We start from the raw sequence: 13063 nt of genomic DNA, 5'->3' as shown, positions 1-13063 counted from the left end.
CAGGCCGATATTATCGGACATCCCTAGCTAAAATGCTAACATGCTAACACTTAGCATGCTAAGAAGATAGCACTAAGTAGCAATATGCAGACTGTTAGTGTCATAACGAAACAATTGACTAAAATTCTAACAGTTAGCATGTTAAATGTGGGAGGAATTTATTCTGGAATACTGAGAAATAATCAATTGGAATTTCAAATCTGGTTCCTTCAATCAGAATTGGAATTGCAATTCCACTTTCTGCTTGCAACCTCAATTCGCATTCAGTTCAAATTCATGGAATTGCCGTTTAGGAGACATTCAAAATATAAATTAGAATTTTGCACAAGTCTGTTTCACACCATGGATTGATTAATGTGGAGCCCGACTTAAACAAGTTGAAAAACTTATTCGGGTGTTACCATTTATTGGTCAATTGTACGGAATATGTACTGTACTGTGCAATCTACTAATAAAAGTTTCAATCAATCAATCAAACACACAAAGCATCGGAGCTGCAAAAAGTGGGATATTGTGGCAACTGTGTGCACTGTCACACACTAACACAGTATCGAGTAGTCAGATAATTAGTTGCACGATGCTTTGTTGGACAAAAATTGTTTCCAACACAACAGGCAGCAGAAGTGAATGTCAGGTAACACAGATGTACAGTCTTGTCCCACCTCTGTTGCGGCTCTAATACAACTTTCTGAGACAGAAAGTTGGCAGCCTGACTATGTCCCCCAATTCTGCAAAACCGAAACAGAAAAAAGGATGACACATGCTGGCTGGAAAGCAGCATTTGAGGGCCAAAAGGAAAGTGTAAAGCATTTTATACCCAGTGCCCAAACGGTTAGAAGACACAATCTAAAATGATAACCTTTAGGTCATATTTTTCTTTGGCATGTTGTCTCCATTATAACATCATTCAGTGTACAATTTTTAGTGAGACAGATGATCTCATTAAAAATGGTAAAGTCTCTTGTTGCCCCCACATTGAGAAGTATTCACACACCCGTTTTATAGAGATACAATCTTTTGCAGCCTTCTAAAGGATTGTAGTTGTCATGTCTGTGTTAATCATGTTTTTGTTTTGCTACTGTCACGACTGGGTCAATGGCGTGGTTTGTTCTCCCAGAAGGCAAAGGAAAATTGGCGTGAATTTAAATACATTATTTATTTTTTAACACTAATAAACTACAAAAAAAGGAAGCAAACAAAAGGCGCACACAAAGGCGGAAATACAAACTTGACTATGAAACAAAAGACATGCACGTGGGCACAAAAACTATGAACAATAAAACAAAAACACTAACTGTGGCATAAATGAACAAAACTTACTTGGTAAAGAACTGTGACAAGACATGGAGCAGAGTGATGAAATAGTGTGAGGACGCCAGGACGAACAACAGAAACAGACAGATTTAAATAGTGACGTGATCAGTGAAAACAGGTGCGTGACTCGAAACAGGTGCATGACAAGACAGGTGAAAACTAATGGGTGACCATGGAAACCAAACCAAACAAGGAAGTGCAACCAGGAACTAAAAAAAGAGCCCAAAACCCAAGCAAAACAAAAACATGATTAACACAGACATGACAGTAGTGACTCCTAGCATAATCTACTGCAACGTGTGAGGTGACGCGCAGCTGATTAAGAAAAAAAAAAAAAAACATCCGTTACAAACCTGCTAAACTTACTTAATTTGGGGACGGCGTGGCGAAGTTGGTAGAGTGGCCGTGTCAGCAATCGGAGGGTTGCTGGTTACTGGGGTTCAATCCCCACCTTCTACCATCCTAGTCACGTCCGTTGTGTCCTTGGGCAAGACACTTCACCCTTGCTCCTGATGGCTGCTGGTTAGCGCCTTGCATGGCAGCTCCCGCCATCAGTGTGTGAATGGGTGAATGTGGAAATACTGTCAAAGCGCTTTGAGTACCTTGAAGGTAGAAAAGCACTATACAAGTATAACCCATTTATCATTTATCATTTAATTTATCAGCACAATTGATTCATGTTTAGTTTCAATTTTTGAGTAACCAGAGTCCTGGGTGAGCTCTGAGCGGAGGCTCACTGTGCCATGCTTTGAACACCCCTGATCTAGACCGTTCAATTAAATTATACCCGTTCTATTAAATTATACATCTGCCTGTATTGAGAAAGAATATGAATCATTTCCAAATTTTTGTCTAAATAATTGGGAAAATTAAGGAAAATAGCATTTTTAGCACACCTTTCCAGGTCAATACCCATTCACCCAACAAAAAATACATTTTATTTCCACATTTTTTATAAGTGTGTGAATACTTTTTGGGGTAACTTTATGTAGCGACAGGCACATCATCTCACTGTATCCACCTCCACCTTCTCATCTTTTCCACAGCACAAAGAGACAGAAACACAAGTCAGCAAATCCAAGCACTGCACAGAGGGAGCCTAATTCTTGCACAAGCATGGCAGACCACAAGTAAGTTGGAGGAGTGTCATGACACAAACCCTGCTTGTAATCAACGCACAATCCTTCCACCAAAACACCACAAGGAGTAAATAGTAACAAGTAAAGTAGCTGAGTGAGTACACCCTTCACTTGCACTCATTATCATGCTGGATGCGGGCCAGCCTACCAAAAGAGGGGGTCATGCGCTGATTCAGAGTGAACTGCAGCTCTGCAGTGCCGGCAGCACTCATGGAGCCCTAGACCATGACCATGCTTGACTGTAGGCAAGATACTATTATCTTGCTACTCGCTTGTGTTACCAGCTACTAAGACAAAAATGGCTGTGTGTTGAGTCTTTTTCAGTGGATGGTAAACACATACAGTCGTGGTCAAAAGTTTACATACACTTGTAAAGAATATAATGTCATGGCTGTCTTGAGTTTCCAATCATTTCTACAACTCTTATTTTTTGACATCACATGGACAAAGATAAGACCTTCTATCTAGAGGAAAGTTCTGTGGTAAGATGAAACAAAAATTGAGCTGTTTGGCCACAATACCCAGCAATATGTTTGGAGGAGAAAAGGTGAGGCCTTTAATCCCAGGAACACCATTCCTACCATCAAGCATGTTTTACTGCCAATGGAACGGGTGCTTTACAGAAAGTAAATTGGACAACAAAAAAGGAGGATTACCTCAAAATTCTTCAGGACAACCTAAAATCATCAGCCCGGAGGTTGGGTCTTGGGCGCAGTTGGGTGTTCCAACAGAACAATGACCCCAAACACACGTCAAAAGTTGTAAAGGAATGGCTAAATCAAGCTAGAATTAAGGTTGTAGAATGGCCTTTCCAAAGTCCTTACTAAAACGTGTGGACAATGCTGAAGAAACAAGTCCATGTCAGAAAACCAACAAATTTAGCTGAACTGCACCAGTTTCGTCAAGAGGAGTGTCCCAAATATTAACATTGCTGTATGTATACTTTTGACCCAGCAGATTTGGTCACATTTTCAGTAGACCCATAATAAATTCATAAAAGAACCAAACTTCATGAATGTTTTTTGTGACAAACAAGTATGTGCTCCAATCACTCTATCACAAAAAAATAAGAGTTGTAGAAATTATTGGAAACTCAAGACAGCCATGACTTTATGTTCTTTACAACTTTTGACCACGACTGTACCACTTTACAACCTGTTCACCCCTTGAAAAGATATACTGTACTACAAAAAAATGGCATGCTGAAAAGTGTGTGGTGTCATTACTTTTGTGAGAGGCTGTAATTTAGAGCATCACTTTGCACTTGAACGCTACACTAACAAGGACAACTAACAATACAATGGTTCAAAAGCTAAGGACATGCGTGCTACTAGTTTTGCAGAACAAGTTTAGACCGAGTCTCTCCAGGCTGATTTTTTTGTCTATATATTCTGAGCAAACTTTCCCCATAGGTTGTGTGTTAATGTGTGGCGCAACAAAACACAAGTAAGCCTACAATAAACCGATAAGATGTCCCACTGATGCTCTAAATATACTTTCTTCTCAGAGACGGACTAGATGACTTTAAAGTCCAAACAGCCAAGCATCCCAACATCAGCACGACCCAGATGCGGCCCCATAATGAACACTCTAAAGACAGAGCATCCAAAAGGCTCTCCACCGACTCTAACGGAACCAGTGAAGGAGGAGTGGGCTCATCCACACCGGTTGAGCTGACGGCCTTGGAAGAGTCGTTTCGACGTTTCGCCATCCACGGCGACACACGCGCTACCGGCAAGGACATGCACGGCAAGAACTGGTCCAAGCTCTGCAAGGACTGCGGTGTGATCGACGGCAAAAACATCACCCTCACCGACGTGGACATCGTCTTCTCCAAAGTAAAGTAAGAAAGACCTATTCTGATGCAAACATAAAAGATGATTCACACCAGTCAATTCAGGCATGATCGCGAAACTGATATACTGTAGTTAGATAAATGAGGTTTATCACAGACAGGACCGCGTACATTAAGACTGAGTCACTCAACTCACATGCAAACCCCAAAGACCAATGAAGCAACACAAATTTTCCTTGGGTTCTATTGCCTAAAACTACCTTAAACTGCAGAGACAAAGTAGCACATGGTTGGAGTTGTACCTACAATTCAGGTTAGGTTTAAAACATGCTGCTCTCAGCTCACAGTACCATCAAAAACCAGAGCAAAAAAAATCTCCATGCATGCTTGGCTCATCCTGTATCTCCTCAGGCCACATTGGTTCATCCTTTGCTGCTTGATTTAAGTGGAGTTGGCGCTAATAATAAACGCTGACCTAAATTGCACTGAAGAGAGAAAGTGTTTAATTTACTAACATAACTAAATGTAATGAATTGTTTAGACATATCACAGCGAGTGTATAGTATCATCTAATGGCAGTAAAATCATAGTTGAGAGTGGGAAAAAAATCCTCACATTGCGCTGCACAAAGTGGAAAGGCCATGATTAAGGGAGTCTTGCACTGTTTTGTACATTTTCTACCTAACTGCTCCATTAATGACATACTGTTGTGTGAAATACACCATTGACATTGATTACAATTGATACATTTAGAAAAGCTAATACATTATGCAACAAGGAACATTCCCACATATCAAAAAAGAAAACACTATGGACCTGATCTACTAAAGGTTTGCGTTAACTAAAACACATAAAAACTTGATAGCAAAGGCAAAGCTGACCTACTAAAAACTTGTGTTCAGAGGATTGTGTCTCTTAAGTGGGCAGAACAAGGAGTGCAATCTGTCTTCATGAATGTGCAGTATACTGTATATGCTGATCATCAGAACGCCCACAATATTGGGAGGAGAAGATGCAAATATAATCATTCAGTACACATACACACAATTTGATTTATCAAGATTGATCACCATTATGCAGGCGCTATTTTGCGCCCTTAGTTAGTATGTCTGAAAAGTATGTGCAAACTGTGAAAAAAGAGGTGATAGCGCTACACGGGCGTATGCGGTAACATATTGTGTCACATACAGTTGATTATTTTTTCCAGAACTACTATTATTCTACTTGCTAATTTATAATTCTAATATATAATTTTATCATTCATATTAAAATTTATTGTTAATAGTTGCTTACTTTTTGTTAAAACATGGTTCTATTCTACACTACTGTTAAAATGTAATAAGCACTTATTCTTCTATTATTCGGATACTTTACATTAGTTTTGAGTGATACTACTAATTTGAGTACCAATCCAATACCAAGTACTTATAGGGGCTGTATTGGTCATACTAATGCTGATACTTACTTCAAGATGATTAAATAATTAAATTTTTGGTCACAATTATAATCAGACAAAAACACAGTATGGCAGTGTAACAATTTCAAATAAATATTATTTCCTACTACTGGCTCTGATTTCAATCATTTGGTTTTTGGCCTATAAAGTCCAGGGCCTTATTTCCTGAGTTTGTAAACAATAACAAAAACGACAAAAAATGTTGCTAATGAAAAAATATCAATCTAACCGCTGCAGTATCGACCATATACTAACACTAAACTTGGTATCGTTACTGTCAATATCTGTATCGATCTGCCACTTGTTAACGCTAGCTTAGCGTTTAGCATATCCTCCTACGGTGTGTAACGTAGCATGTTTAGTTATTCCCCGTCCTCCAGTGATAATGGTACGTGTCAGAAACTTAGTTTATATAAATAAATGATAAATGGGTTATACTTGTATAGCGCTTTTCTACCTTCAAGGTACTCAAAGCGCTTTGACAGTATTTCCACATTCACCCATTCACACACACATTCACACACTGATGGCGGGAGCTGCCATGCAAGGCGCTAACCAGCACCTATCAGGAGCAAGGGTGAAGTGTCTTGCCCAAGGACACAACGGACATGACTAGGATGGTAGAAGGTGGGGATTGAACCCCAGTAACCAGCAACCCTCTGATTGGTGGCACGGCCACTCTACCAACTTCGCCACGCCGTCATATGGTCTATATCGCGCACCCTCCTCTATCCTCTTTCCTATTTCCTCGTTTTAGAGGTAAATGCACACTGCTTGAACACTTTTTGTAAATGTATGCATGCAACCACCTGTACCTCCCTTACACGTTGCTCCACAAAAGAAAAAAACCTTATTGCGTCTCCTACACACACACACACACACACACACACACACACACACACACACACACACACACACACACACACACACACACACACACACACACACACACACACACACACACGCGCGCGCACACACGCACACGCACACAAATCGGGAAAGGAAGAGTAGCCCATAGTTCTGTGTCTATTCAGTAAGCAAATACAGGGCAACCTCTGGCTAGCAGTTGGAGCTACAGTTTGAAACTCTCTTCAGTCGTTTTGTTTGGAAACACTCTGCCTTCTTAGTGAACTAGATAAACAGATCAAGACAAGAGAGGAAATCAGTGTGCCAGCATTGTTAGTAGAGATGGGGAACCACTAACACTACAAGCTAAAACTACAGGCAGTAAGGAACTTAAATGTCCAACTGTTCAAATTGTTACTTGCCTGCATTGGTGCACTTTCTTAAGAAGCCTTGAAAAATATTGTGAAGGCATTTGATCATTCACAACTGAACTGTTCTGTCTTAGATTGGTCAGATCTAGTCTTGTCTAAGTCTGAGCATAAACTGATGAAGTCTGCACAGATGAACAGGTCAGTTGTGATCAATTGAATGCCCTGAAAATACGATGTCCTGGATGAATGAACATCCATAGACTTGAAAACCATCACATATTACTTCATTATATATATACAGCATATAAATATATTGAGAGTTGTATTTATTTCAGAATTATATGATCACAGTTTGGTCTGTTTCATGTTAAAAAATTATGTTTGTCATTTTCCTTACTGTACCGCAAATGAACTGAACCGTGACTATGGCATACTGTTACACCCCGATTCTATACTGTATCTATCTGTCCTCATATTTTCCAGTTTTACGTCTCATGAACTTTGCTGTGGTAGTCGGTTGACCTGTGCAAGTCTTTTTCATTGCAAAAGACATGTGTCCATCAGCTTTGAGGTCAGTACTTTAGCATCTGTGTCAAGTGTAGGTGGGGGTTAGGGGGATCCAGACTGTAGGGGGAAAGGGCTGGCTCAGGTTTATGTGCTGTGTGACTCTCTCCAGGCATGACTGAGCAGTGGAAGGCAACCATGCATTTTCTTTCATCAGTGTCAAGGCCCTTTGCATGCACAATAAAAACTAAATAAATATTGCCCTTTGGCTAATCACAGTGTGGCTGAGTGGTTCCTGAGGTTAGCTGCGCCACATTCAGTGTCTGCTTGGAGCCTCATCATAAACTATGCAGGCCTAAGAAATCTGCTGTCGACTAATTAATTACTGGCATGGCTTTCGTTTCCACACCATGGTTCCTCATCAGTGAACATTATTGGAAGCTGTGGGTTAAATTACATTCTTCTGTCCTATTATTTTGGATCTTTTGCTGCAGATGGTTCAAGTATGTCAATTAAACAAGCGGCAGGGGCGTTGAAGTGTGGGGGTAAATAGGGATGTTGTACCGAGGCCACAAGCGCAGGGGGGCCCCAGGGGTTTTGTAAACTTTCAAGATTTTTTTTCGTATTTAAATATGTAAGTATAAAATAAGTTGTCATAGATTTTAATAAAGCTGTAAAAATTCAATAGGTTGCTTAAGCTGGATAGAGCCGAACGTAGCCAGTATCACATCCCTCAACATAGACCTCATAACGTCATTAAAGCTCACCTGTAAGCATTAACACACAGCACCAACATTTTGGAACAAGGATGAGGTGATAGACGAAAGATTGAAAATATAATAAATCAATTTGTGGCAGCATAGGAGAAAGTTATGTACAAGTTTCACTGTTGCGTCTCACTGCCCAGAACTGTGGCGCGTTCAAATACTTTTTTTCAATTAAAGCTAAAAACAGGCGTCTTTAGTCTTTAAAGACAGGGGGAGATTTAACTCCCAGTAGATTTACTGGGAATAATACATTCATAATAATAATAATGATGTATTACGATTTATATAATCCACTATGTGTATCAGCTGATATACTTTACACGCCGAAGTAACAATTTGAGATTATGATTTATCATATTTACCAGTAAGTGAATAATGACAGGTTGACTAAGATGACTGTATTTTAAAATCCATATTTTGGCCACTTTATATTAAATTTGTTGGCATTTAAAAAAAAAAAGTTTTTTTCTATTTTAATAAAAAAAACAAATTATTTAGGGAAGTTTAATGATAATGCCATTTTTAAAAAGCCAAAAACATAGTTGAAGGTTTGAAAGCAGATTTCAACGATATTTCTGTAATAATTAGTTTTTTAGTGTATTTTAATATAGCTAGTATGTGTATAGGGCAGTGACGTTGGGTTTAGGGTGGAATGGGGGCCCTTTAGGAGTGTTGTACATGGGGGGCCCAGAATTTTTGGTTTTACGCCCCTGTTGCCAGGTAAAATAATGTTCTGTTCTCTGTCAAACTTTTGTACTTCATCATTGTCATCTCCTTAGATTATTTACATAGCTTAACTATTTGGTTACTTGAGAAGTCTGATGAGGATATCGTCCACAGAAAGTAATGACAGCTGGAAATCTAGTTTCCCATCTGACATACAGACAGCACTGAAACGATTCCGAGCAACAGAGCTCCCAAATATTCAACACTGATGGATCGCCTAAACAAAACCGGTCAGTGGAGGAGAAAAATGAATGATAAAACCTAACGTCCCTGTTTACTGTGGCGTGTTGCTATGACGGCAGGTTGCCTAGGGAGACTGTGGTGCTTTATAGGCTGTTGTTTGGGTGAACTATTGCCACAGCGATGAATGTTTGTGTCTGGGTTACTATGCGCTTCTAAGGTGGAAGTGAAACGGGCCAGCTGCCAGCTACACAAGTTGAGCGCCCTGAGATGGAAGCATGGATGAGGAAGATCTGACTTCTTGCCAATTGTTACATGTTGACCTTATAAATGTCGATGGTTCCACATAAAATGGTCTGTTACAAGTAGGAAATGTAGTCAATGCTGAGAGATGTGGCTACAGTAAATGCCTGAGAAATGCTCAATAATCAATTTTAGCCATTTCTACAGTGCAGAACTGCGATGAGATCAGTGTTTGGACTTCCAATTCCATAAATCATGATAGAGGTCTACAGTGTGATGGTACCAAGATAAAAAGCCCATAATACTGCCCGTAATACAACATAGTGCTGGATTTCATTGCACTTCTCAGATACCACAAACATGGGCCACCTGAGGGCACCATGGCATCATTTCCGCATCAAATAAAAAGTAGTAAAGTACAAATGTATTAGTACTTTAAAACGAGAAAGGAGAACAGAAGGTGTTATTCCGTTCTTAAAGGGACAGTTGGCAACCCTCGACTTGGCCACTATATGAGGAAATGCGGTAAATTCAGTCAGTATTAACACGGTTACAGCTGTGAATCCTAGGTAGTAAAACTGGCAATTACGAATGTGCATGTGCACTTGTTAGGGGGATCATATGAGGCAAAAGAATTGTCAAAAAAGACAATCTCCATGTCGTTGCTTGCTGTGAAAACACCCTTTCTGTTCCTTGAGCATAGCTTTAAGGGTCTAACGGGTCTCAAGACTCCCTCCCTTTTTCAGGAAGAAGTCCTCTCGCACCATCATATATGACGAATTCAAGCTTGCGCTGGCAGAGCTTGCCAGGAAGAAGTACAAAGACAAGAGCGGAGAGGACGCAGAGGCCGAGGTCTTCAAGTTGATTGAGGGGAAGGCGCCTGTGATCGCCGGGGTCACGGTAAGTTCTTGTAAAATCAGATCCTCAGCTGAAATTTGTGGGGGCTCAAATGTCCCGCTAACTGCCTCCACAGAGAGCGGTGGCTTCCCCGACAGTGAGCCGCCTGACGGATACCACAAAGTTCACGGGGTCGCACAAGGAGCGTTTCGACGGCACGGGTCGCGGGAAAGGAAAAGCAGGACGGGTGGACGTAGTCGACACTTCGGGATACGTCTCAGGATACAAGCATCGAGGGTCCTACGAAAAGAAGGTCACTAAACCCCCCAATGCCAAACCCGTGTAATAGTGTGTGTGTGTGTGGGGGGGGGGGGGGGGACATTAGCTCTTCAGCTTGGATCATTTTCTATTAAAAAGGGTACTCAAAAAGTCCAAACAAAATAGGTCATCATGTATTTTCTCATCCAGTTATGTTGGGTTTTTTTTTTAGTTCCTCTCTTTGTGAAGTGTGAGAACTGGAAAACTGTTTACATCTATTTTTTTTACAAAGTCTTCACCAGCTGGTACATTCCTGTCTGATGGCGAGTTACTGCCAAAAACTGAGGACAACACAAATGATGATGATGATGATGATAATGAAGCTCTGTTATGATCGGGCCTTAGAATATTTATTAGGCACAACCAACAATGAAAGCCAAGGAAAACAAAAATGGGACAAGATTTTTATGATGTAACAACATTGCACTTTTGCCCATATTAAGAAGAAATTCATTTTTAATGAGCCTTCCAGACAATTGGTGCCCATTTTGGATGATGTATATTTAAAATTCTGTCTTGTGTGTATTATTCCCCCATTTGTCAATAGTGTAGTCTATAAACTCTGCTCTTCTTCTGGTGATAGTGCAGGATAGCACAAAAGTCAGTACACACTTCACATTTCAGCAACCGTGACATCTTTGTAAGGTACAATACCACAGAAAGGAAACATGGATATAGAGTATTCAGTGTTAAGCTTGTATTATAGTATAGATGTATTATCCACTGAAAATAAGTATACACACAGATAATATTCATGGCAATGTTCCCAACAGAACATCTCTCTCACGACCACAGTCAGAGATGGTGGGGTATGTCACATAATACTGCATTGCGCTTTCAAAATAAAAGCACGTATATTATAGTCGTTCCTTGGTACATCGTGCTTCAAATATTGCGGCTTCACCACATTGCAGATTTTTTTAAGCACATTCATTAACACAGTTGCCCTAAATTAAGCTTTTTCAAGCACCAAAATGGCTACATAAACTAAAAATATTAATACTACCGTAGTATAAGCCAATAGACACCAAACCAAATCAGAGTGCGCTGTTCAGTATTGTTGCCATTGATTGGCTCGTAGTACTATATTAGATTAAAAGAGTGTAACTATGACTAAATTGTGTTATTTCATTTACAGAGAGATCTTATATAATTGAAAACATATGTAGAAGGTACTAAATAGTTTTTATGCTGCAGTTACTAAAATATTAGATTTATAATTAACGATTCCTACTCAGTGGAAATTAATTTATTGCGTGCATGTACGACCATCTAACCTCGAAAAACGAAGGACAACTCTATTGTACTGTACTGTAATTGTATTAATTATTTATTCTGTAACATTATCCCTTGAAAATATATACAGTGATACAAATGTTGCTGAAATGTGAGGGGTGAAATCACTTTTGTGACATACTGTATGCCTTTAGCTTCGGTAGGGATTGCTTTATTTCGCTTTCATATTTCACACAAACAGCACACTTTTAACTCATGAATTCAGCAGCAGGAGAAAGTTCAGTTGTGCAAGATTGTACTTTTAACATTTAACTTATAAAATACTATTTTCCCTGTCCAGTTTATGACAAGTAGCTGTAATATATCTATATGTATGTGGTTAGATTGTGTATAATCTAAAAACTGTAGCCACTTGGTTTGATTTCTGACACTGGCTTCATGTTCCTTTCTGTGTTGCTGTACCTTATGCATGTTATGTATATTAATTACATTTGTTCGAGAAGCACAGAACTAATAGTAAAGTGTGTTATGTCATGTTTTGATCTACTGTGCCTGCTGTGAGGACAGACTACTGGACAGCCATTTTATTGCTTAGAAATGGAAGTAAAGATTAAAAGGTGTTATTGCTTGTATTCTATATAATATATAGAAAGTCGGCTGCCATTGAATGCTGTTATATTTGTTATCAGGAGAACCTATAAACATGTGGTACTGTCGGGCCGAGGCACAAATTTAATTGAAGAAAAGCAGGGAATGCCGGTTTTATCCCTAAGTACTTTCTGACGTAGAAGGGAAAAAAATCCAAACAGTATACTTTTGTAAAGTATTTTTAACATTTGTTGTGATACTTGCTCAGTGTTATTTTGTCTGCTGCAGTCGCTGGAGTAAGCTCCTTGTGCTTAATGCCAAATACTGTGCACCTTTAATGTGGATTTTTTAATTCATAACTTTTTAATATGCTATGTGTCCCCGATGCATGCAGTGGATGTTTTTGTACTTGTTCTTTAGACCTCTTAATTGTGTGTTCATGATTTGTCGTGCAGTGTCGAAAATAAAACAAAAGCACAACCAAAAGAGTGAAAGTGAAAGTGTGTGTCATCATGTTATGGCTTGCTCTTTGAGAAACTGCAAAATAGAATCTGCAAAGTGTGTGTGTACGTGCCTGATGCCTGCAGTCGAATTCAGCCGTAATCTTGAGGCAATCATTAGACTACGGCCTTCAGTTTGGTCTCCCAGCTGCTCTGACCTACAAAAGCGAAAAAATAATTGGTTAAGAGGGGACATGATACAGGAATTTCACACATTTCCCCTCTAAAAAGATAATTAATAAA

General features: G+C 39.5%; 1 protein-coding gene across 6 annotated transcripts in view; it reads left to right on the top strand.

Annotated features, from left to right (window-relative positions):
- The window catches only part of LOC133659992 (tubulin polymerization-promoting protein), a 33273-nt gene extending 20211 nt beyond the window's left edge, over positions 1-13062 (top strand). For 3 of the 6 annotated variants that reach the window (XM_062062984.1, XM_062062983.1, XM_062062985.1), the window contains 4 exons: positions 2361-2444; positions 3961-4296; positions 10088-10241; positions 10315-12834. In XM_062062984.1, coding sequence (XP_061918968.1) covers positions 2431-2444; positions 3961-4296; positions 10088-10241; positions 10315-10524 — 714 coding nt within the window. In that variant the 5' untranslated portion in view covers positions 2361-2430 and the 3' untranslated portion in view covers positions 10525-12834. Of the gene's footprint in view, positions 1-2360; positions 2445-3960; positions 4297-10087; positions 10242-10314 lie in introns of all 6 variants that reach the window. The other 3 variants (XM_062062987.1, XM_062062986.1, XM_062062982.1) reach the window with 2 other exon arrangements.
- The last annotated feature ends 1 nt before the right edge of the window (position 13063 follows it).

The sequence above is a fragment of the Entelurus aequoreus genome, linkage group LG11, assembly GCF_033978785.1.
Source record: "Entelurus aequoreus isolate RoL-2023_Sb linkage group LG11, RoL_Eaeq_v1.1, whole genome shotgun sequence".
NCBI lineage: Eukaryota > Metazoa > Chordata > Actinopteri > Syngnathiformes > Syngnathidae > Entelurus > Entelurus aequoreus.
Note: the sequence above shows the minus strand (reverse complement) of the source record. Positions and strands in the feature narration are given on the sequence as shown.